The sequence below is a fragment of the Syngnathus scovelli genome, chromosome 11 (assembly GCF_024217435.2).
Source record: "Syngnathus scovelli strain Florida chromosome 11, RoL_Ssco_1.2, whole genome shotgun sequence".
NCBI classification, from domain to species: domain Eukaryota; kingdom Metazoa; phylum Chordata; class Actinopteri; order Syngnathiformes; family Syngnathidae; genus Syngnathus; species Syngnathus scovelli.
This window is the reverse complement of record NC_090857.1, coordinates 7,157,012-7,182,767: the sequence shown is the minus strand read 5'-3', so window position 1 is coordinate 7,182,767 and position 25,756 is coordinate 7,157,012. Positions and strand designations below refer to the sequence as shown.

Sequence of the window (25,756 nt, the reverse complement as noted above, 5' to 3'; positions counted from 1 at the left end):
CATGAAGCCATGAAAGAGGAAGAAGTGTTTCTTTGTAAGGGTTGACTCATAGTCTGGCACGCCAAACTCTGACTAGCATGCAATTAAACATTTGCAAACATTTTGGGGTCAAATGAACATAATTATTCTGACCTCGAATTGGCGTTATCCAATTGACGCAACATGCTTGAGCTTTTAAGGTCAAATTCGTAATGTGTAATCATTTGAAAATATTTACGATAAAACCTTGACAGGTTGCGTTTTAATTGAATTATCATTCGTCGTCTCAGACAAGTATAAAAATATCTCCTATCTCAAGGCATGGTTGTGTATACCATATTAATCGTCAAACATATGGTTCGCATCAGTCACCACATGAGTTACCACACAGCGTACGTACGTATGTATGCGGGCCTCAAAAGTCGCTTCCAATCATCTTCACTATGTCAGCAAAGCAACGATAGCGCAGACGAATAAATTAAGAAGCTTGCAAAATAGTTGACACTCTAATAGAGGTCCCTTAAAACAACGCTGCTGCTACACACAGAGGTGACATTGTTGTCATCACATACAAGAGTCACGTGTGACCACTATCAGGGATATTCGATGGCCGCCGTGACCTGATATTAATAATGAATCGGCCATTTCTTCCTTGAGGTGTCTTTTTCGAATCCAGTAAGACGAGGGGAGGGGGGGGTATTTGGTGTGAGCCAAGGGCGAGTGACTTGTCACGAGAGGAGTATTAATTTATGATTCCCATCCCAGCGTCTGACCTCATCACCTTCATTAGAATGCAGCTTTTGTAATTTCATGGTTAATATTCAATAGCCACTTGTCCCCTGTGCCCGCTTTGCGCATGTGAAATTTCGGCATGGGATGTGTATCATTTTTGAGTTTGTGTGTGTGCGTGTGTGTACATGGAAAAGGAAATGAGGGCTGACTGCAGCACGGCTTCCTGCAAAACATTTGCAGATGTCCAAAGATGTCCTCTGCATCTCTATTGCCATTGATTTGACTTCATTCCTCTTCTATGTCATTGCCGTAGTTACACTTTTGTCTACACGCACAAATACACAAACTTCAATAAACAGTAGCAGACCACTTTCCATCATTTCTATCTGAACTTTACAAAAGATCTTTTTGTAGTGATGATGTTCCAACGCCTCGTATTAATGCACAGCAAAAGGTCTGCACACACGGATATCAACACACAAGCATAGAGCACAGTGTGCTTTTTTTTCTTCTTTTTTTTTCTTCACCAGACACAACTGCTGGCTCCTGACGGGATGCAACAGACCACAGTTAAATGAAGGAAGGATTAAGGCAAAAAAAAAAAAAAAAAAAAAAAAAGCTGTAAAAACCAATGTCCCCTGAACTTATCCACACACATTAATATCTTGGCCTGAGCACACATTCCTCCTCAACGACTTTGGCAAGCCGTTAAAAAACAACACATTAAAGGATTCGGTTCCGCACGAGGCTAGTTGTTGCGCCGTTTCTCGTATTTCTGACATTTTTCTCCTCTTTCTGTCAGCTGAAGAGACAACTAATCTGCCGGGGTTACGGGAAAACCTCCAGATACTAAAAGATGTTTTTGAAAACATATTATTGGAGAGAGAGAGAGAGAGAGAGAGAGAGAGAGAGAGAGAGAGAGAGAGAGAGAGAGAGAGAGAGAGAGAGAGAGAGAGAGAGAGAGAGAGAGAGAGAGAGAGAGAGAGAGAGAGAGAGAGAGAGAGAGAGAGAGAGAGAGAGAGAGAGAGAGAGAGAGAGAGAGAGAGAGAGAGAGAGAGAGAGAGAGAGAGAAAGCTAGGAAAGATATGAGCATTGAGCTGTTTGCATGTGAGGAGATGGTTGGATGGTTATTTTGGTGTTATGAAAGTAACCCCCCCCCCCCAAATAAGTTCCATATTTTCTGGAGTTCACATTGTTTATTCAGTAATAACAAAAAGTTGAATGCGACTTCCAAGACAGCAATTGAAATGAACATAAAGTTGCTTTGTTGTAAACAAATTGACATTATTGTGGACAACAGTCAAGTAACATTTCATCTGAACTGTGATAGGCTTAAAACTACTTAGCAGAGAGGGGAAGCTCATATATAAATCACTTTAGAAAAAAAAAATGTATCGCATAATTATAAATCCACAAAATTACACAATGTTTGTCAAAAAAAATGGGAATAATGGAACATGGTCCGAATACCAGAGAATAAATGATATGGTACATAAAATCTCTTTCCAGTAATAATAGCCAGAATATATGTTTATCCATATGACATTTTTTAAGTTGTTATCCACTTCCAGATTGACTTCTCTATTTCCAGACCAACCAACCAGTCCTAACAGAATTCATAAAAAAGACTGATATTTATTTTCCTTTGGTTTTAGTGTTGTCCGTAAACGGTTCTTCTTGTGATATGGTTGGTCTGGCGACAGAGCAACCGTTCCCAATTAAAGTGCTTTAATATTTGTATCTTACCCCAAACATGAGATTGTAATCCATTTGTCTGTAGTATTCTACGATCCAGTTGTCCCTTCGTAAATCTCTTTCCAGGATTATCATTTTCAACATGTCGGAAAATTTGAGACACTCTTAGTGATAAAATCTTCCCCAGTTCCACTTGTTCATTTCCAGTAACTTGCATTCATGCGTTGCTGCTATTAACTTGATTTTCCTCACTTTTGTGTAGCCGTAACAATCTCAGCCCCTAAAATAGGGTTTGAATCCAACATAATGAAACATAAAACCAACCCTTCTATTTACACACATACACGTTTAGGAATCAAGAAACTACGTTCCAGTCAAAATAAACTTTGATATTTTTATGAAACAAAATTGCACAAAATATGAGGCTGCATGACAGAGAGATATGGATCACGTCATTTATAAAGCACAAAATATTGGCTCGGACAAAAGTGTGATGGTCTGAGAGTTGGGGCCTGTTATCAAAAGCGTACCATTCATACTACAGACGGGTGGATCCAACTTAGCATAATGCCGTATGAGATTGTCACTGGCGGAATTCAATTAGATGTTCGGCAGTTCCAGCTCTACAGCTAGCTTGGCCAAACCTGATAACACAGAAATGTGATTTTCACATTGGAGGAGAAATGCAAATATCTTAACTAAAATCTACCCACTCCTCACCTCTAAATTTATTTTTAAAGGATTAATAGAGATTTGGAATCTACTCGGAAACGCAGGCGGCGAGCTAAGCCGAGAAGGCCATTTGTTCACGAGAAATGTATTCAAGAAAGATTCTGCCTATTATTTCATTGACTCCATTTTTGGACGAGGAAGACTTCAGTGGACAAAGCCGAAGCTCCTCAAATCAATGTAAAAGTAAACACGATGTGAACTCTGAAATGAAGAGAGACGTTTGATTGCCAACTCTCCCTTCACATGTTAAGCGGAGAATGTGACCATTAGAAATGCCATCAAGCGTTGCCCGCTGATGTCCATCGCTAATGCTCCTGATTTGATTCGCTCCATCTGCAAGCTGATGAATGACTCTCTCATGATTCCGTTAAATGAGACACTTTACGAACAAAGGAAAGGCGTCTGTAATATTGCCACAAGCCACCATTATTCTCTGTTTTCTACTTTTCTCCGTGGACAAAGACATCAATGGATCCAACATCAGCCTCTCGGGCCGCGCGTGTCGCAAAGGCCACGGCAGGCAATCAAACTGGAAGACGTTAACCTTGCCAAGGACAGACTCAGACGGTTCTACAGAGAGCTGAGCTTCAATTTTTCCATTACGCCGCTGCTCTTATCAACAGAAACACTAAAATCCGGTTAAATGGATCCATTTTCTCATTTGCCTTTGGAGGTCATTTTTCATGCTCCGAGAACTCCGGTCGCTTAGACCACAAGAGAGGCTCCGTCGGAACAATCCAGTCTTGCGCACGCTAGTGGACGACGGCTGAAACTCCGGCCCAACGGCCAGCACAAAGCAGGAGGGGCTGCTGTTGTCTGGTTTGATCCATAAAAGAGGGAGGAATTCACCATTGACTGCTCTCAGAGTCTTTTGTTCGAGACTTATCGTATGATGGAGTCAATATAGTGAGAGCCGCAGAGTCCTGGCCAAGCTTTGACAACAAAGACTGAATGCAGCACTTTGCAGCTTTGACAAGACGCTGATTGAAGTCGCTCCTGCGGCGATAAGATGGAGACGAGTATGGGCATCGTGACCTCAGGAGGAGAAGCAAAGGCTGCAGCACTCCATGCAGATCTCCAAACAGTCTGCGGACTCACAGCAGGCGTCGATGATGCCGCAGTCCATGTCGCACGGCAGTTCACAATCGCCGCACTCCTCGGACGCGCAGCAGCAGCAGAAACATGAATCGTCGCCGGCGCACGAGCCGCAGGTGGCGCAGTCCAGCACGATGTTACACAGCGTCAGGAATTCACAAAAGAGGCAGGCCAGGATGCAGTGAACGCAGCAGTCTGAGGAGAAACAAAGTTCACCCTTTAGAATCATTTTGTGGGGCAGGAATGAGGTCTATTGGAAAAGATGGAGCAAGTTGGAGAGGGAAGGAAGTGAAATTGTTGTTGTTGCCACAGATCACAGAGAATACCTGAATGAGGTTATTGTTTGCAATGATTGTACGTGATGCTGCTCCAAATTTGTGAGCCGTTATTAGAAGGTTTCTAATTACTCTAAGATTACATTAATTTATGTTCGTTCATGTGAAGTCTTTCTTACTATAGGGCGTTTAAATATACAGTTTTTGTTATTGCCGTAAATTTGGCACGATGGGCAGTGACTGAGTTTTGGTAATTGTTTAGGCCTATTCAAAAAAGGGAGGTCTGCGCCTATGTGGGCGTGAACACGGCTGATTTGAATCGTCTTCAATCAAAGCTGTTTCTCTCATTCCCTTTAAATCTGGCACAATGGCTATATCTCTTGAGCGGGGAGGAGCTAAACAAACTGTTGTCCATGAATTGGTGGAAAGATAAATATGACAGCATTATCAGTGGACTACGAAAAACAAAAAGCGATGTTTAAATATTGTCGATTGCAACAGAGTGGTGTCTGCTTATTTATGGATAATGTTACTAAGCAGCGGTGTGCTGTTTTGTGTTTATATTTCCTTCCTGCATTAATTGGATGATGACACACTGTATGCATTACGTCTCGCTTCTATGATGTCACACTATTTATGTAGCTGATGCTATCTCCCTCTCCACCTTCACGCCCTACAATAAAACAAACCAGATCACGTTTTAGCAATCACCGCTGTACCGTGGCAAACAATAACATTGGGATTTTTCCAGTTGACCTACTGTATTATGTCAAAGACCCCCAAAAGTGAGCTAAAAAAAATCTACCTGGTGCCAATCTGCTAGCATGGCGAAGAGCTGGACAGTGTAAACGCTCAGTATAATTTGTACAGACTGCATTGAACCAAGCCAGACAACATTTCTTGTATTCTTCAACCAAGTCATGGTTTGGGGGTTAGAAAACACAGACCGTCCTGGTTCAGTCTGTTCTTATGTGCCCTAAGAACAAACTGAACAAGTAATGAATTCATTTCTGACCACAAGACATAATTTGACATGGTACGATTTAGTCACATCTTGAACTAACTTGGAACATGTCAGACTAACCACAGTAGTTTATTCTTCACCATTAAAAGATGATTTTAGTTGTCAATGTATTCAAGATACCTTTTATTATTGTTGTATTAAGTCATGTCGTACCCATGAACTCAACGCATAGTCTTAATAAAAGACTGAGAAACATATTGCTGTCAGGCCACAGCACTAACCACTAGGGCACTGCGCTGCCAGGAAAATGCAACGTTCTTCCTTTATGTTATGATGATAAATGCCGTAGTCCTGCAGTTTGTCATTACATAAATGTTGTATATGCACTGAGTTAATTCTTAACTATTAAAAGTTGTCATGGCCAAAGGGTGGTACAACTTAGAATCATGTTGCTGCGTGTATTGTTATTATTATTATGATTAAGATTCTCGCTGGTGTGTGCATCTTACCATCCTGTGCTTCTGTGGGAATCTGGGAGCTGTTGCTCTTGGAGCTGTTGCTCTTTGAGCTACTTTTGGAGCTGCCTTTGCTCCTCTTGCTGCTCTGGGAGGTGATGGAAGGGTTAGACTGCAACTTCTTGCTGTTCCTGGGCCCTGCCGAGGAGGAGGAGGAGGTGGAGGAGCCTCCTCTTGGGAGGGAGCCCAGTTTTGGATGAGGGCACCCGTTCCTGTCCCCGCCAGACTGGAGTGAGTGTGTGTGAGGCGTGGGATGCGTGCACTGAGGGGAGTGTGTGTGAACGTGGGGTTTGGTTCCGTTGCGTAGTTGGCTGCCGGGTTGCGTCCGACATGGCTGGGTGGGGTGGATGGGTGTGGATCTGGCTGCTGGTTGACCTGTAAAGAAACAAAAGAGTTACTGTTAGCTGATACTGACCTCATATCATGAAGCTACGAGATAACGACTTTGCTGTTATTACAGGCATGTGATTTTAATATTTGGATTGTGCACGTGCGGTCCAATTTTTGTATTTTATCTTAGAATACGTGCACATGGGCAGCATCGCTAAAGTTAATTTAAAAGCAAGCACAAAGGCAACAGTGATTTTACTTGAGTAGCTGAATGTCTTATTTGTCTCCGAGTACGCTTCTACTTCAGCATAAGACCAACCCTGACTCGCCTGTTGAACAATGATCTAGTTTTAATGTTAACGACTTCACTTGACAAAACAGGTGTCAAACATCGCAGAAACAAATCTTATCCTTCAGCAGCAAAGGATCAGCAGTTTTCTGAAAAATGCATTCTATTAAATTAGACTGATTCCAATGTTCATCCAAAGAAATGTACGGAGATGGGCTTTGAATGTGCCCCGCTCTATTGTGCATAATTAAATTAAGCGATTCATTGAACGTAGATAATTTCAGTGTATAAAGGCAAAGGAGTCGAGTTTAAACAGAACGCTCGGTCCTTAAGACACCACTTCACTTCATCAAGAGCAGTTATTCATCAATTGCCAATAGAAGCACATGGGCCTCCAAGATTACTTTGGCAACACTTTATCAAACAGAACAATACATACTTATATCCACCTTTGCCAAATTAAACTCCTCCGCTTCAAAGGGAAGTCAAATTTGAACTGAGTCAAGAAGTCACGTCAAGCAACTGGGCTGGACCATCGTGCGGTAGAATTATGTGTTGTGGTCAGTTGATTTCGGTGTGGACACTGTGGCTTCTAGTCAGCTACGTAGTCAAAAGCCAAACTTCTGTCGTGTCGTAAGACTGTGTCAGTAACTTGGACCAACTGCGATGACTCCATTAATGCCAAAAAGTACAAGTGGCCATGAATATTTCAACAATACAAAACCACACTGTGTGCGTTGGTCCAATGTGTGGTTGCGGAAGGAGAGTTTGCTGGACTGCAGTCCCGACCTCTCCCCAGTCAAGATCGTATTTTGTCTCAAGACACACAATTCATTTTTCCCTTTTTATTTTAGAAGCTCTCCCTTAAGTAGTGTCTTTACTTTTAAGGTAAATTAACAACAGTTGACATGCTTTTGATGAAAGAAGAATAAGAGATGAAGAAATAAGTATATAGTGAGATTTCTGAAGTGGACAATTCAGATTTTGTCATAAATATTCATGAGAAATACGTCTCTAAAGCCACACTAAACTAAACCACAGTCATGAATGACGTTACTTGTTACATCAGCAAAACTTGAGAGCTGAGTGTAGCCACGATGAACTCTTTGTATTTTTTCTTTGGAGTTGTACATTTTTTTGCGAAACAAGGACCAACGTCCACCAACTGGATCCATTGTTTTTTCTGTCGCACTTAGCCTTAGATTGTGGGTGAGCTGGAGCCTACCCCAGCTAACTTTGAGCTAACACACCACAAAAGCATCCATACAAGTCCACCAGGACTGTCTGTATATATATGTCAAACTAAAACAACAGTAAAATCGAAAGTACTAATCACTGTTTTGATTAAACCTAACATTCTGTGCCAACTTTTTCCAATTAGGATTTTTATAACGTGGTCTGTTTCATCTCTGGAGTCGATGCTGAAGCGGCAAGGAGGTGAGAAAACACACCTCTGCTGCCAAGCCAAACACAAGTGAAAAAGAAGAATCAAGTCAAAGCTTCGGTTTAATGGCAGCGTTTCATAGCGTCTTTTAAAGGTTTGAATATTTTCTTGACCATAAAGCAGATGTTGTCTAAAGACACAGTGAGGCCTGAAGAGCCACAGCGGCAGACTAAGAGAGAAAGCAAAATCAAAGTATTGCTCTGCACCTCATACACGCACACACGCTGAGAGTGTGGTCTTAAACTCTGGCTAAGGAACACGACCAGCAATAAAAGCGTCTGTTCGATAACCACTCCCAGACAGATAACCCAACAAGGACTGTTTGAATTGGCTCACGTCCGGCGTCGCACGACCAATCCGCTGTTATTTAAGATTCTTTTCATTCAGCGTTTTCTAACTTTGCTCCAGATGTTTGGCAAGTCACGCAGCCAGTGTGCGCATGTAGCGAGCTAGAAGGAACGTTAGCGTCTATAAACGATTGCGAAAGTCAGCAAGGACCGCTCAACTCGTCCCTTCCGCTTTCAACACCCCCCCTTTGATTCATCTCGCGCCGCCGCCAACAACACTTCTCTGTGTCTGTCCTATTTAAGCATTTTTTAAAATAGTGCTTTTAACACCACACGTTGACCAGGATGTTGCTGCATGGAGGTTTGCATTGTCCTCAAATTATTGCAGTTTTCCCAAGTTAGTGCATGTATAGCATGTGTTTAGGAGAGCATGATTATAGCAGAATCTGGCACGCAAACAGACAAACTCTGAGAGCTCAGGACTCAGGACTGTCTCCAAAGAGAGCTTGAGGTTAGACCCACTTGTGTACACAAATATATGCATGCATGCATGAACACGTGAAGGCCTCAGTCCCGAAAAAAAAAGACAAGCTCTCTTTGTCTGAGCTTGAGAATGTAAAGAAATGGGATGGGGTGAACGTGAGAGGGAAGGAAAGCAAAAGAAGTGGGTCGATGTTTGTACGTTAGATATTTGGAGCGGGAGGAACTTGCGCCGAGGTGACTCATACACGCAATGATTCAGCACTGGTTAAATATAACAGCAAAATCGGGGCAATGTGTGTCGTTGACATGCTGAGACTGGGAAACTGCAGTGTTTGTCGTTCCCAATCCTCCAAAAGATGCACACATATTATGACGCATATTATTAAGTCAAATGTGCAATTATATGAGTCACAGCCGATCCCCTCCTCACCCACAACTTCCACCTCCTTTCTACTTTCCTCTGATGGTGTGAGCCACCAGGGTTCCTCTTCACTACAGAATCTAATGAAAGATTTGATTGTTTATCATCATATTTGTAAGTGACCCAAAAAACTATCAATACATAATTAAATCAGGTTTTTGAATGAACAGTTTAAGTATTCCAAATAACCTGAACACACAATTGTGAAAACTCATTCTTGGTTTTGCGATGCATTTATTAGCTATTATTATTTTAAAATCATGCGGTAAGAAAGATTTTGAGGACATCATAGTGAAAGGGTAACATATTAATTGAATACCAAATAATGCAAGATAAATAAGGCCGGCGTAAAGCAGCTCATCTTTTGAAAAGGCAGAATGTTCATGGATTGGAACTCATTAAATTGAGCGATTGCAGCTCCCTTGAGTGCAGTTTATCACTGTACTGCTAAATCTCTCATCAATAATGACACATTGCACACCCCGAGATGACAAGATACATAAAACAAAAGAAAAGATAACTTGATGTCATCTTTGTTAAAGACATCAGACTTCCAAGGCCATCTGTTTGTTGGGCTGTCAAAACAAGTGCACAAAAACGTCTTGCAAACGTCAGAGTCAGGGAGGAACCCAAATTGTAGCGGAACCAAAACCGAACATTATGAAGTTGTGTCGTAAACACAGTCTCTGATGAATGCCAAGTGTTTGGTGAGGCATGGCCGTTAAGGAAGCAGATCCCGCTGCGACCCTGACGTCAAAGACAGCGGCAGGTTTATGACATCATTGATGAAGAGTGAGTCGAACTCGCAGTCAAGCGCACGCACATTAACAGCTCTCGGGACGTCTTGTGCTCAGACGGCTCGTCATAGGCCCAGCGCCAGGCGCATGCTTGTGCTACAATGTCATCACAACGTCGGGGTTGAGAAACCTTCTGTTTTGGCTTCTGTTTCTTCACACTCCGGGCAAAAAACACACACAAACACACACGAATAAGCGGATCTCACAAAGACATGAGCTCAGCACACATCGTGAGTCATTTTATGTGTTTTAGGCCTGGTACTTAAAGGAGTTCTTAAATCTTAAACGTTGTCTGAATTTATGACAGTTTTTGATCATATTGTATTATTCACAATTCTTGGCAATCTTAATTAATCAATAAAGATGGATCAATTGACAACAAATCGATTCTGAGATTAATCGCTTTGTATTTTAAGTCATCTTCAAGAGACAATTTTAAACTAAAGATTGTCTAAATCTTCTGATTTCAGGCTCTGGTTTCATTAGTATTGTTTTGGTTTCTCTAGCCCTTCATGAAAGAGGACTGATTTAATTGAAATAAGATTTTTGCAAACGTCTGTTTTTCCTTTAGAAAACAAAGAGCATCAATCCTACTTATGTGGTATTGCTTAACGGTGTTTTTTAAATCACTGAATCATAGCAAATAAACAAAATAATAACTCAAGGGAAATGTGTTTTTTGACATACTTTCACTGAAATAAAGCTGTAGCCGATTATTCAATTAATTGACGGTATAATCAATAATTGATTCTAAAAGTAATTCTAGTTGAACAACCTAAGAGTATTAAAGACAGTGACGTGTGAAGAATGGTAAAAGCTTCCAACTAAACCCATGTTGCATAACTCTCTGCCTACCATATGGAGTCAGCAGCTTCCATAGATTTTACAGCCATATAAAACCCAACAGGCGGAGGAAGAAAGCACATGATTCAAACTAGCACCTTTGTGGGCCTGAAAACACACACACAAATATGGCAGACAGAACAGGTAGAGAATCAAAACCACAGACAGACACGGCAGACGTTCACACACCCACTCACCCACTCACCATTCACCTACTTCTCTGCTTTCTAACTGAGCTGCGGGTCAGTCCGTTGCCACAAAGTAGCTATTAGCTATGGGCAGGTTTGCATGTGCACGTCACCCGTTACTGGATTCCAGGAAACAAACGCTCCAAGTTCTCTAACACAAGCTCATATGACAATTTGCTCAACGGTCTTCCCACTCCTCATTTGCTTTTTTCGGTCATTGTTACGAAACGTCAGGAAATGCCGATTTTAGACAATGTGAAACTTGCACGAGTGCGATCATCAGGGGACTTTGTGGCTCCACAACTTTCTAAATGGCACATTCGGGATAATGTTTGCCTTATTTCCGTCACACAAATCGATGGTGGTATAATTGTGCAACTTTGGCTTTGTTACAGTTGGGGCGTAACTGAGCTCCAGACAAAAAGAGTGAGAGACAGACTCTTTGGCTGACACGTCGGACATAAAATATGAGGGAGGGAAGTGGGTGGTGTCGGCTGATAACGATATGACTCAAGAAAAGGGATTTCCAGGTGTTATAGACAGGCAGGGGTGGAGAGGTGCTAGTGGAAGAACCCAAAATAGGACAAGTATCAATTTCAAGGATGTAGCTAAGATGTTTGTGGATGAAGCCATTAAAACCCGAATTGTTCATAAAAACTTGTTATTCAATTGCAGATGAAGCTGACCGGACGGACTGTAACACAACTTGATCCAACCCCAAACCACTTCTTTTAGTCGGATCAAATTTTGGCTCTTTGGTCCAGACATGCTGTCTCAGACACTTTTCACACCGGCTATTTTGGTTCGGACCAAACAAGGTAGGTTGGAGAACGCTCTAAAAGTCCTGCAATGGAAAAGACAGGTTCTTTGGTTCGTTCCCATTTGTCCACACAAGTTGTCCAGTGTTTGATATTCAACACATCTTTCTGATATCACAGTTTATTTTTTCCTTTCATTGTTTTAGTCCAGACAACTAAGGAAAGTCCCGAGCACGGCTCAAAAAGAATGTTTTTTTTTTTTCTTTTTAGCTGTGCGCCATTCAAATTAACAAGGAAAGCAGCATGCATAGTCACAGTGTCTTCTTTAGAAAGGTTGACAAAATAAGTTTTAGAGTCTACTTGCAGAGAATTTGACACGAGACCGTGTGGCTTTTAACTGATTAAATCTAATATTTCATTAGTATTCATATTGATTTGACTGATAACATCATGTCCTGTGAACCGTGAACAATTAAATGAGATTGACAAATGGAAGCAAATTTCACAGTAGCAGCCGGTGTCGTCAAGGTAACGACAACACTCATTTTCTCATCATGACAAAAAGCAGAAGAGAGAGTTTCAAGTCTGCTTTTTTGGACCCAGGCTTGCTTGTGTTTAAAAATCAAGAACGCAACCTACTTGGCTGAAAATGTGGATTTTCTTTCTAGGCCTATTTGTTAAAGGTCAGGACAATGTGACTCATCCGACCTGGTGATATGTAATGGAAACATGATTCTCCCTGCGTTTGTGTGTCCGTGTGCGTGAGAGTGTGCTATTTACTCACATGTGATATTCCTGCTGAGTGTTGTGAGCTCGGCGTGCGAGAGGCTGCTTTGGCTTTGGCCTCCGTCATCATCTTGCGTCCTCTCAGGGATGACATCTGACCTCAATATGAGGGGCTCAGTGTAGGTGTTGGCCACATCTGGAAAAAAGACGACACAAGCGCTTTAGATAACATTAAAAAATATATAATCGGCGACTATACGGTGAACTTTATTTTGAAATGAATTTCCACTCCATCGTTTCCTGTATGAATATTTGACCAAGCCATAATCCCTCTGTGTAAACATGTCAACTCTCGTTGTTGTTCACATCCACACGCACTTCATTAATTTCAAAAGCAGTTCTGCTGACTTCACCAAAGCAGAAGATTTGTCTGTGTGTCTGCGTTGGTGTGTTTTTTGCGCTCAACCTGCATCTGGAAGTCGTTATACTCAGCCCCCCTGGGACTTTTCGGGGGTCTATGTGCACGCTTGCGTAACCTGAAATCTTGTGGCTCTCTAAGTATGCACGTGAGAGTATATATGCGTCAAAAACATTTTAGAGAGGAGCATATAATAGACGTGCAATATAAAATAAATAAATAAACACAGCATTTCTGGGTTTTTTATGAGTTCTCTGACACCACAGGCTGCTTTAATGAAACTGTTATTATGTACACACCCATACACACATATACATGCACATATATGTGTACAACACACAGAGGCCTTCAAAGCAGGGCAAGCTTGGGCCTCCGAGAGGTGCGGATTCATTCCGAGGCAAATGGCTGCCAGCTGGGTTTGATAGACACACACATACACGCATGCATATATGTGCTCACAAGCCAAACCACGTCCTGTGCATGGACTCAACACTTCCCGGTGCTGTTTATTTATTTTAGCAATTCTCGCTCACTTCTCTATCTGTTTTCCCGTCTCTGTCCCTGGCCTCTCACCCGCATATTCACATTCCCTCCATACTGACTTTAAATACAGTCCCTCTAATAGCTGGCATGGCCTTAGAAATAAGTTCACACTTCTGTCAAGTCTTTGCAAAGGGGTCTCAGTTTGAGCTGCAAAAGAGAAGTGCTATAAAGGACGTGATGTGAAATGACAAACTCCATCCAGTTTTTTGGCTCCCAAGTGGCACAATTTGAATGTGGGTCATTATACCGGATATTCTCCGATGTCAGGCCTCCTCCTAATGCAGGTACAAATCTGACAAGTAAACGTACGGATCGGATATAACGTTAGCCTTGTTTAAAACAATAGAACAAAGAGTCATTCTAGGCCAACAAAACAGTTTGAATGGCTGCCAAAATGGTATCCTGCCCCTCAGCTGTGGTAGCTGTTAAGTGTGTCCAAATCAGTGATTTGAATCATTACAAGTTGGATCACATTCACATTGGATCCGCCGCATCACCACCACCATGAACCGATTGATGGCGAGGATACGGCCCATGGGTCGCTAGTTGCCCATGTCAGACCTACTGTAGCTAGAATCAACACTCGCTGAAGCAGTCCTACGGTTGCCCTTCCTTTGAAATTCAATTCCCTTTTTTTTCTCGCCGTTTCCCTGCACTCGGATCCTAAACACTGCCAAATGGTGACATAAGCTCTCATCTTAATGACTTGACCAGTGAGTGTATCCACCTGCTTTCTGAATATCAGAATAACATCTGGACATTACAGTTTACCATGTATGTCAATCATCTGGTCAGCCGATTCATTGCGAGCGTGTGCAGCCAGCCTACTGACTTATTTCGAGTCGTGCCGCCAAAAGAGTATTATGGGTTAAAAGTGTGCAGGCCTTGTTTTGGAGTTCCTGACAACTAAACACATTCCCACCAAAGCCCTTTGTGCCATCCAAGCAGGCCCTCAACCAATTATTCATTGGCACCGGCATCAAACCGCCAAACCGCCCGACCTCAGAGCCATTAGTGAGATCTAAGAATGATGAGCCTCTAATTCGAATCAGACCAGAGCAATCAAGAAGGTCTGAAGAGACCCGGCTTGTGTGCTTACATGTGTTTTGGGGAATATTATGGACGTTTGTTTGTTCGCATATTGTGTTTATGTGTGCGCTTACAACGCATTTGCGTGTGTGTCCCTGAAGGGCAACGCAGAGGAATTTTGCTTTTCTGGTAAACACAGCGACAAAAGCAAAAGCATATGGGTGACACACAAACACACACACAGAGGATACTGTCTGAGTTAATGCTAATAATATTTTAAATGATCAGCTTCCTGTGCATTTTAACAGCTTAAAAAAAAAAATACAGTGAGAGAGAGAAGACTCAAAGATACTGGAAAGAGGTGGTGAGTATCAAAGCAGAGATGTTTAGTAGCGCCGAACTAGTAGGACTGCAATGTAGAATCTGCCTGGCCGGCGGTAACAACTGGAACTGATTGAAACCACACACGGAGTCTTTTGACCAGAAGGAGCGTAACAAGAGGCAACACACAACTCCGGTAGGGACGGTTTTATCTCGAGCCAACAACAAACAAAAACAAATCCATGCAGGAGCACATGCACAATGAATAGTATAGTGGAACTAATTGTTTAAGTGCAATCTGGCTGACACACACACAGACACACACACACACAGACATGCAAATAACTGGAATATGTCCAAAAGGAAAGACTACACCTTAAAAGAATGACACTGATAGTAGCTCATTAAAAACAAAAACTGTCTGCTCTTAAACGTTAATTGTGTTACAGTGTCCCAGAGATTTGTCTCTTTCCTACACTCTAATAAGCGTTACACTGTCGCACTTGATTGAACTCATTACATTTTAGATATTTTTGCTCATTTCGACAAGTCGTTAGAGACGTGGCATCAAGATGAGAAAAAAAGAAAAGAAAAACAAAACGCCCACTAGGACCTAGTCAATTAGACAGGGCTACACAAAATGGCTTTACAAGTATAGCACATAAAAGAATAGAACAAAAGGAATGGCTATCACAAAGAGACACAACCAACCAGCACCTTGACCGCTGGTTTCCTGTAACATTTCTTGAATGTGTTAAAGCAGTGTTTCCCAACCTTTTTTCATTCACGGCACACCTTTTCATTGGAAAAAATCTCAAGGCACACCACCAACAAAAATATGTTGTGCTACACCAGCCTCTTTATTAAAATCATTTATATTACATCAAAAGACGTAAAGTTCTATTCCTATATATGTATGGAGAGTCGAATAATTGAATAAAAATAAATACTAAATATTTTTTTAATTGTATTTCTTTTGTAAATGAATGTGAAAAGGTTTTAGACAGTGTAAGGAATAAACTATTGAAAGTGATTGTGATCAAAATCCAAGAGAATCAATATGGCTTTGTTTAGTGTTTTAGACTAGCTCTATAAAATATTGTGACATTAAGAACAAAGTCACTTTTAAAGACGCTCTGCTGTTCTGACAGCGGCTGAGTGGCTATCACAGTTGAGGTGTCTCGACTTGACTGTGTATTTTAGGTTGGTGAAAAATGAACAATCCAGGTTCTCTCGTTGAACTGCATGCTCTGATTTCCATCGGACCGAAAACGCACCACAGCCGTCATAGTGTCACTGTTCGTAAAAGGACACAGCGACTAGTGATGTGCATTCCAGTTCTTTTAAATTAACTGAATCTTTAGAATCAGTTCATTCAAAAGATTCATTCAAACAAATCGTTCAACAATTCTAAAGATTCATTTCACTTAAAACTGAAATGCACATCAGTAGTACAAAACCATGCCGACAGCCAAGAGCTTCCAGGTCGAAATAGCTGACTGGTTAGTGACACAGTCCCTTGCTTGGTAAGGACCTGGTTCGAGTCCAGGTGAGAGCACATGCTTATATGTGCTTTTAGAATTGGAACCTTGCTTTCTTTGTATGCTTATGCAAACAAATGGAAGTTTTTATGTGTAAATACATAAAGTGGCCCCGCCCCCAAGTTGGCGCAGCAAGCCAATGGACATATTGGAAACATATTGGAACGCGGCCCCGAGGACTAGAGCTTGACACCTGTAACCTTTGACCATGAATAAAAATAATAATAATAAAGTGGCCTGTTATTAGGTACACTTGAAAATGGCGGTGTACCTAATGGAGTGTCCAATTGAGTCCCTCGTTAAGTGCAGGTGCGTGAAAAGTTTTAGCTACTTTTGTACATGAAAGTGGCTAAAACTTTTCACGCAGGTGCGCTTAACGAGGGCATGTTTGAAAACATGTTGGAACGCGGCCCAGAGGACTAGAGCCCTGTGACCTTTGACCATGATATTTCCCTAATAAAGTGGCCTGTTATTAGGTACACTTGAAAATGGCGGTGTACCTAATGGAGTGTCCAATTGAGTCCCTCGTTAAGTGCAGGTGCGTGAAAAGTTTTAGCTACTTTTGAACGTGAAAGTGGCTAAAACTTTTCACGCAGGTGCGCTTAACGAGGGCATGTTTGAAAACATGTTGGAACGCGGCCCAGAGGACTAGAGCTTGACGCCTGTGACCTTTGACCATGATATTTCCCTAATAAAGTGGCCTGTTATTAGGTGCACTTGAAAATGGAGGTGTACCTAATGGAGTGTCCGAGTGAGTCCCTCGTTAAGTGCAGGTGCGTGAAAAGTTTTAGCTCTTTTTGAACGTGAAAGTGGCTAAAACTTTTCACGCAGGTGCGCTTAACGAGGGCATGTTTGAAAACATGTTGGAACGCGGCCCAGAGGACTAGAGCTTGATGCCTGTGACCTTTGACCATGATATTTCCCTAATAAAGTGGCCTGTTATTAGGTGCACTTGAAAATGGAGGTGTACCTAATGGAGTGTCCGAGTGAGTCCCTCGTTAAGTGCAGGTGCGTGAAAAGTTTTAGCTCTTTTTGAACGTGAAAGTGGCTAAAACTTTTCACGCAGGTGCGCTTAACGAGGGCATGTTTGAAAACATGTTGGAACGCGGCCCAGAGGACTAGAGCTTGACGCCTGTGACCTTTGACCATGATATTTCCCTAATAAAGTGGCCTGTTATTAGGTACACTTGAAAATGGAGGTGTACCTAATGGAGTGTCCGAGTGAGTCTCTCGTTAAGTGCAGGTGCGTGAAAAGTTTTAGCTCCTTTTGAACGTGAAAGTGGCTAAAACTTTTCACGCAGGTGCGCTTAACGAGGGCATGTTGGAAAACATGTTGGAACGCGGCCCAGAGGACTAGAGCTTGACGCCTGTGACCTTTGGCCATAATATTTCCCTAATAAAGTGGGCTGTTATTAGGTACACTTGAAAATGGAGGTGTACCTAATGGAGTGTCCGAGTGAGTCCCTCGTTAAGTGCAGGTGCGTGAAAAGTTTTAGCTCTTTTTGAACGTGAAAGTGGCTAAAACTTTTCACGCAGGTGCGCTTAACGAGGGCATGTTGGAAAACATGTTGGAACGCGGCCCCCAAGGACTAGAGCTTGACACCTATGGAACCCTCGCTCACATTGAATGGAATATATATGGTTTTATGGAGCAGCTCACAAGCAAATAGTTATAATGGTTAATGGGGCAGCACACGTGCAACTGTGTTGCAAATTTTTCTATGATAAAAGATTTTAGGTCTCTCTGGGATTTGAACTCAGGTAGCTTGGTTGAAAGTCCAGAGTACTAACCACCATACTATGGAAGACTCACTTGCATTACTTTGAATATGTATGGTTTTATGGAGCAGCTCACAAGCAAATAGTTAAAATGGTTAATGGGGCAGCACACGAGCAACTGTGTTGCACATTTTTCTATGATAAAATGTTTTAAGTCTCTCTGGGATTTGAACCCAGGTAGCTCGGTTGAGAGTCCAGAGTCCTAACCACCATACTATGGAACACTCGCTCATAGTGGTTTGAATATATATGATTTTATGGACCAGCTCACAAGCAAATAGTTAAAATGGTTAATGGGGCAGCACACGAGCAACTGTGTTGCAAATGTTTCTATGATAAAATATTTTAGGGCTCTCTGGGATTTGAACCCAGGTCGCTTGAATGAGAGTCCAGTGTACTAACCACCATACTATGGAACACTCACTAATATTGCATTGAATATATATGTTTTTATGGAGCAGCTCACAAGCAAATAGTTATAATAGTTACTTGGGGTAGCACACAAGCAACTGTGTTGCAAATTTTTCTATGATAAAATATTTTAGGTATCTCTGGGATTTGAACCCAGGTCGCTTGGTTGAGAGTCCAGAGTACTAACCACCATACTATGGAACACTCACTTATTTTGCCATGAATATATATGGTCTTATGGAGCAGCTCACAAGCAAATAGTTATAATAGTTACTTGGGGTAGCACACAAGCAACTGTGTTGCAAATTTTTCTATGATAAAATATTTTAGGTATTTCTGGGATTTGAACCCAGGTCGCTTGGTTGAGAGTCCAGAGTACTAACCACCATACTATGGAACACTCACTTATTTTGCCATGAATATATATGGTCTTATGGAGCAGCTCACAAGCAAATAGTTATAATGGTTATGTGGGGCAGCACACGAGCGACTGTGTTGCAAATTCTTCTATGATAAAATATTTTAGACCTCAGTGGGATTTGAACCCAAGTCACTGGGGTGAGAGTCCAAAGCACTAAGTACTACACTATGGAACCCTTGCTCACACAGGATGGAATATATATTGATTTATGGAGCAACTCACAAGCAAATAGTATATCAGTGGTCCCCAACCTTTTTTTGCACCACGTCAGAAATAAGAAATACATAAAATAAATAAGAAAGTGTAGTGAACGATTCGGTGAACGATTCTTTTGAACAAATATTTTGAGTGAACCGATTCTAAAGATTCAGTTTACTTAACTGGAATGCACATCACTAGTACAAAATAGTTCAACGTGGAAAACTTCCATTCATGTTCTCATTAGAAAATGTAACTTTTCACCGTTAAACACCTGACAATAATTTTTTCCTGGACTTCTACAATTATTGATTGGATTCCCCTTCACATTCAAATCTTACTTGCTTCAGTGAAAAATGAATTCAAATTCTAGTAGTGAGTGCTTTTCACATGAAAGGCTGGCTTTTGGCCTTTCACACCCTGTTGACACAGTCTGTCATCGGTAAATGTGTGTTCGTGTCCTTGTGAATGTGAGCAACACTTTCTCAAACGTTTGCGAGGTGGTGAGGAGATGGGAGGGGGGGGGGGGGGGGAACTCTACTTCAAATATCCTGTAAAAATGCCCCAAATTGCACCTTGGTTATTTCAATCTCAGTGGGAAACTAAATTAGACATTGGCCTCAATGAACCTCTGTGACTAAAATGAGACGAGCGGGCACATAGTTGCATTCCAACACAGGAGAGGAGAGACGTACTGTACTTTAGTGCGATTTGGAACAAACACGAGTCGATCAAACAAAATCTACTATACTAAATAATATAATATTTAAACTGCAGCTTGTTTCTGGAAAGACAAATACTAAATAATAGCTGAATAAATATTATCAATGGAAAACTACCTAAATGTCGATGACTCCACAACAGACTAGTGCAAAAGCTGTTTCCAAATCTGCTCTTGTTTACAGAACACCGGGTTGACTGCGGTGAATGGCCAAACAAGATCAAATGCCAGTAAGGAAATTATTTATTGTCATAATTATTGTAAGTTCTCATGTTATGATGGAATACAGGCAAGTAATTGAGTTTCTCAGCATACAAAACAAACTGATGAATAACTAGTTTTGAAATCAGAGACGAGTAAAACTTCAAATATTTTAACAAGACGAATGGTAATAAAAATTGCAAGCAATATCTCCATTTTTTAAAAGTGAAGCCAATTTGTAATTTTACTAATGACACAAAATCGATGCACAATTTGTCTTCGCGGGCCACATAAATTCATGTGCCGGGCTGTATATGCCCCCAGGCCTGGAGTTTGACACCTATGATTTAGGCCAAGTTGGTTGTTGTGATCACTGTCTGCTGGTCAGGTTTTTTTTTTCTAAAAAGTTTACCAAATTTCTTGCAAACTGTGAAATTTGAGCATGTTAACCACTCGTCTACAAACAAGAAGAGGAAGCAATAAAATTCCCTGGTGCTGACTCCTAAAAGAATGACGCAGTTGGACTTCCTTTATATTGAAAACAACACGCTCATCGGCTATATATACACAAATCAAGTCATTAGTGGGTTCGGATAAAGATAAAACAACTTGAGAAAAGTGGGTCAAAAACACTGAAGAGGAGGCAAAAAAGAAAGAAAAAGAGATGCCAGTGGTAAAAAAAAAAAGAATGAGGGCTTAGCATATGGAGCTGAGGCTTTCCTACATAAACAGATAGCCTCATTGCATCTTCATGTCTGAGGCAGAGCAAGAGTCCCAACAGTGAGGAGCACACATCTGTCAAAACACAGCACCGTTGCGTGGCCTTGGAGCTGCTGAGTGGAGCTTGACTTACAATTCGAGCACGACTAGATAGCTCAAAGAGATCTCTCTGCACTCTGTCGTGCATGCTTGGTCACATTTGTCATTAAGTTGTGGACACTTTGGTTTCAAATGTCTCATTTTAGTTCTCAAATTGTGTGGCACTAAAATAAGACCGATTCTTGGCCTTGTTATATTTGCATCTTTGAGTATGACATCAGCGCAACGGGTGAACAAATCTTTCACCGCTTAGGAAGTCAAAGAGACGCACTGTCATGTGCCATGAGCTGTTCACGCAAACACACAAAAAAATTTTTTTGCTGGTGTGTGCTGTCAGATGTGTTTTTCACTGTAGTCGTGCATGTTGTCTTGCCCTAGAGTCCAGCGTTCTCCAGATGGGAGGGGTGGAGTTTAGTGAAAGCAAGCCCTTGTTGCCCTCTGTGGTAGCCTGACCAGTCGTCTCCACCCCGCCCTGGCTCACCTACGTGCCCTCAACTCACACATGCACACAAGCAGTCAGGCAGACCGGCACACCGACTTCAATAGAAGAAGCCCAGTTCTACTTTGCGTTGGATTCCTGAGTTTGCACAGTTGAAGGCGGCTTAACTCCAAGAACATGTTGAGGCAACCCTCCTACTTTTTTTTTTTTTTTAATAATTTAAAAAAAAAAAAACTTCCTTGGGGTATTATCATCAAAGATTATAATCTCCCTAATCCCACAGTAAGAATACGAGACAGAAAGGAGCCAGTACAAGGTGAGCAAATAGGAATGCTAATGTAAGAGTAAAAAAAAAAGGCTTTCAATGAATAGTTTTGTTGTGGGATATCATGGCAACATGACATTTAAATTTTAACTGTTCGACCTGCTGATGCACAACAACTCAATATGAGGAGACATCACCAACCACGCCCCCCAGGACCAATCACACAGAAGGCAACGCACACCTTTCCAACCTGCTGTTGCCGCTAACGTGTAGCATCTATGAGGAGTAGCTACTACTCCCCCCCCCCAAAAAAAAAAAAAAAAAATCCCCATCATGGCCACAACTTGATTTTTATGTGAGGCAGATGTGCTAACCACAAATCAACTGTGATGTCTTATAATGTATACATTCGTGAAAAATCCACTTATACTCAAACTCGTTAAAGGGCAGAGTCATTTCCCTTACCTCGACTTGTTGCTGGGATGAAGGTTCTATTTTCAATCTCTACGTTAGCATTTACATGTAAACTGGGCAGGTAGGCTGTGGGACTGGGGTCCCCATCATCGGGTGGCTCTGGGGAGATGGCAGGAGCGCTCCTCTCCTCATCCATGGGCGTAGGCCTGGCTCTTTTCTGAGGAGGTGGAGGGGCCCAGGAGCTCGCCTGGAGATAGTCAAAGATGTCATATAAAACACTTGTTTCCAAAATCTATAAATCTGAGATTTCTGAAAAGATTGTTTAGAGGCTCGTTCAAATGAAGAATAAAATGAGATTGTTCATTAAAATAGCACATGAGCTATTGAACATTTTGGAGAAAGGAATTACAACAAATGACAAACAGGTCTTGAGTTAGTAAGACATTCCACCATGTGGTGTTTTGACAATGATAAGGAGAGAATGCTGGGTCAGCACATTTGAGTCATCAGAACACTCATTCGTCATGTTAACTTTTAGTCACTTAATATCAGTAATTTCAAACAAGTAGGTCAAATATTTTTTGAAAATATTTCAAGTGAGCACAAACATTGTATGACTGAGCAAACATAGATGACTTATAAATTGAGTTTCTTCAGCTGGATCGGCATCAAGAACGGTTATAGGGGCAAAATAATCGATTTTTTGCAGACTGATCTGACAAATAGATAGAGTTCGATCACGTTCTTTAGATCACGTTCAATCACGTGCCAGTGCGCTTGGAGCGCGCGCGTGCCGCTCATCTGGCCAGCTGTTTGCGCGCTCCCGCTGTTTCACTACCTTGACAACTTTTTGCCCCAAAACAACCGAACGAACGTGATCGCATTCAGAGTATGCACACAAAAGTTCATCTTAAACTTCAATGGGGAAAGTGAAACCGTTTCTCAAAGTTTCAACTCCACAAAAGACTTCTGTCACCGAGAAAACTTTGAAACTCGAGCAACTTTTGCCGTGTTATCACGATAGTTGCGAGGTAAACACTGTGCTGCTTTTCCTTTAATTACACGCGTCTGCTTCCCTTAACGAGTCCCTGCACGCGGAGGACTTGACAGGGAAGAACTTTTCATCAGCACGTTATAGAAAGTCGTTTTGCACAACTGCGACAACAAAGACACAAACTCACCTTGTGTGCGGATGAATTGCGGAATATCCGAGCTTTCGGCTAATTCATTCTCTGTCCTCTCCAGGTGGACTTCTCTCACCCTCCGAGACCTCCTTCCCCCCCTCCTCGCCTCCCCCTCCACTCTTATCTATACACTTCCACGGATCTTATCCACTGCACGCCGGGTTCGTGCACACCCCCCTTCCCGAAAAAAAAAAAAAACTTTTTAGTGCATTTTTCTCCGCTCGAGATTCCCCTCTTGCTCTCCGCCTCCCTGAAAACTTTCTCCTTCTCGCTCCTCGTCCTCCAGATGTTGCGACGCTTTTGGCAGCTTGCTGGGAGAAAAAAAAAAAAAGTGGAGAGAGAGAGAGAAAAAAAAGTTGTGACTGCAGTTTTTCTCGCTCTCACGCGAGTGAAAGTCGGACTATTCGTGTCTGTCCCGTGCGCTCCTTTCACCGTCCCAGTGTGCCGCGCAGCTTTTGGGGGCAGGAAACTGCTGTGGAGTCAGCAGCAGTGATTGTGCTTCCTCCGGGCTACAAACTGCTTGGGCTGAGCTCTACAACCCCGTCATATAATTACCTCTTAACCCGAAGCAGACAGCTCGCACTACGGGTTAGCTTTCATGCCAGAGAATTACGAGGCCGGTAACCACATGTTTTCACATTAATAATAGACTTTGGCACCGATGCCAACAACACAGGTAGCAATGCAGCCATACAGTTCAGCAATAGCTTTGTGTCCACGATAGTCAACAGAAGTGATGGTATGAGTCATTTGTTTTTTTTCCCCCTCAAATCTAAAAAGTTAGACACGATCAACTGGTTTGTACACTTTTGGGGCGTTGGAGCTGGAGTTGTATAGCAAAGATACCAAAGGCACATCGTTGCTCTTTTGAGCTCACAATCTGTTGCAATTCCCTTTGGGAATCTTCCTCGCTCATTCCAGTAAAAGGTCATAAACAATCGCTGGTTTCACAGCATCACTAAGCATTTGCCAGCGCTTAGTCATCCTTGGTACGTGTTACTAATGGTCAGTGCTGACATGCTCTGTACCAAAAACACAAGTTGAATAAGTTGATGTGTTTTAAAACAGAAAAACAGCTGTCAAGTTGACTTACAGCGTATTATTAAAAGTCAACAGTTTGTTGAGAGCTGACAAATACATGACAGCTGTGATATACTGTGACATCACACATGCAAGTTTGTATAAGATGAGAACAACAGCTAGATGTGTTCTTTGGGTTTGTTTTGCAGGACAATTTGTTGCACATATTTGCAGCACAGGTCCGCACAGGAGATTAAACAAACAAGCAAGTCGCTCATGTCAACGCCTGACACTGATGAGCCTGCATTGTTGGATTGATGTGCGAAGGGAGGGGAGGGTAATGTGCTGCAGCAAGTCTTTGGAGGCCTTTCTGACAGCTTCCATTTTTCTTAACAACCTGTTGGCCTCCTTTTCAATATAGCCTCTCAATCACTCATTTGAGCCTGTAAAGCTTTTGGCAGTGAAGTGTTTACTGGTGTGTTTTGTTTGACCATACCCAACCATTTTGTCTTTAGAGTTTCATGAAAGATGAGGGAAATGATCCAATTTCACGATACTTGTCTAAAAAATATTTATCGTCAACTCTACAGTATATGCCAGCAAAGTAGTGACAGGCAGAACAATTAAATGCAGAGGTGGGCTGCTTCTGGGGGGCAGTCAGAGGCCGAGCGCACCAAGCAAGCAAATATGACAGTATCGTTCCACATTCCTCACCTCTATCACTTCTATCAAATCAGCCTGCAATTATGAATCAGCACCAACTGCTATCACAGCAAGCATTTTTTTATTTACACGAGTGCGTCTTCAGTACACAAAATCCTGTGAGTTCAAAACAATATACATGAAAACACTCATTTAACGTATAGTTAGCATAAAGATTCAAAGTCACATCATAGCTTGTCATAATGTCTAAATCTTGTGTATTCTAAAAATAACCTACAATTTAAACTTAAATTAGCATTTCTTGGTGGCTCTTAAGCATAGATGCATCGTTTGCTCCCTACTGCGTTGCGTACAAGGGCACGTTGTCCTCACAAAGGGAGCCATGCCACGCTCGGGTATATTTAAAGCCATTCTACCTTTCACACGAGACGCAGACGTGCTCGTTGTTTGGCTTGGGCCTGCGACGCTTCTGCTGAGGCTTTCCGCTGTGTTAAAAGCCAGCAGAGCGACAGAGTGGGAGAAAGGAAGTTCATCACACTAGGAGGTGGACTGAGCTGCTCCACTGCCCTACTGCTTCACTAGCGCAAGAACTGACTGACACAAGGTTTGTTTGTGTGCAAACAAGTCAAACTGCAGCCACATGGGCGCACGTATAATGATTATAAACTTTAGACGTGGATTGTAACAGTCGTTTAGAGTGGTCTGATGGGAGAGAGGAGGAGAAGAAGGAGGAGGAGGTTGAAAATGTGGTTCCAATCACTCACAAAGATGCTTTTGTTCTGCAGCTGTGGTCTTCTCTCTCTCCCTCTCGAAAAT

General features: G+C 42.0%; 1 protein-coding gene and 2 long non-coding RNA genes across 3 annotated transcripts in view; 1 reads left to right on the top strand and 2 right to left on the bottom strand.

The window, feature by feature from the left end:
• Positions 1-25,756, top strand: part of LOC125977428 (uncharacterized) — a 46,230-nt gene that overhangs the window by 19,162 nt on the left and 1,312 nt on the right. The window contains exons 4-5 of the long non-coding RNA XR_007484629.2: positions 11,745-11,887; positions 20,120-20,165. This is a non-coding gene — a long non-coding RNA (uncharacterized lncRNA). The remainder of the gene's footprint in view (positions 1-11,744; positions 11,888-20,119; positions 20,166-25,756) is intronic.
• mdfi (MyoD family inhibitor) lies at positions 1,888-23,967 on the bottom strand. Its single transcript, XM_049733882.2, has 5 exons — positions 23,255-23,967; positions 22,125-22,320; positions 12,612-12,749; positions 5,982-6,362; positions 1,888-4,428 (listed from the first exon to the last, which is right to left on the bottom strand). Exons 2-5 carry the CDS (start codon positions 22,267-22,269, stop codon positions 4,175-4,177), a joined length of 918 nt encoding a protein of 305 aa, XP_049589839.1. The 5' UTR covers positions 22,270-22,320; positions 23,255-23,967; the 3' UTR covers positions 1,888-4,174.
• Positions 6,379-11,745, bottom strand: LOC125977429 (uncharacterized). Its single transcript, XR_007484630.2, has 3 exons — positions 11,087-11,745; positions 10,894-10,989; positions 6,379-10,196 (listed from the first exon to the last, which is right to left on the bottom strand). It is a non-coding gene; the product is annotated as an uncharacterized lncRNA (long non-coding RNA).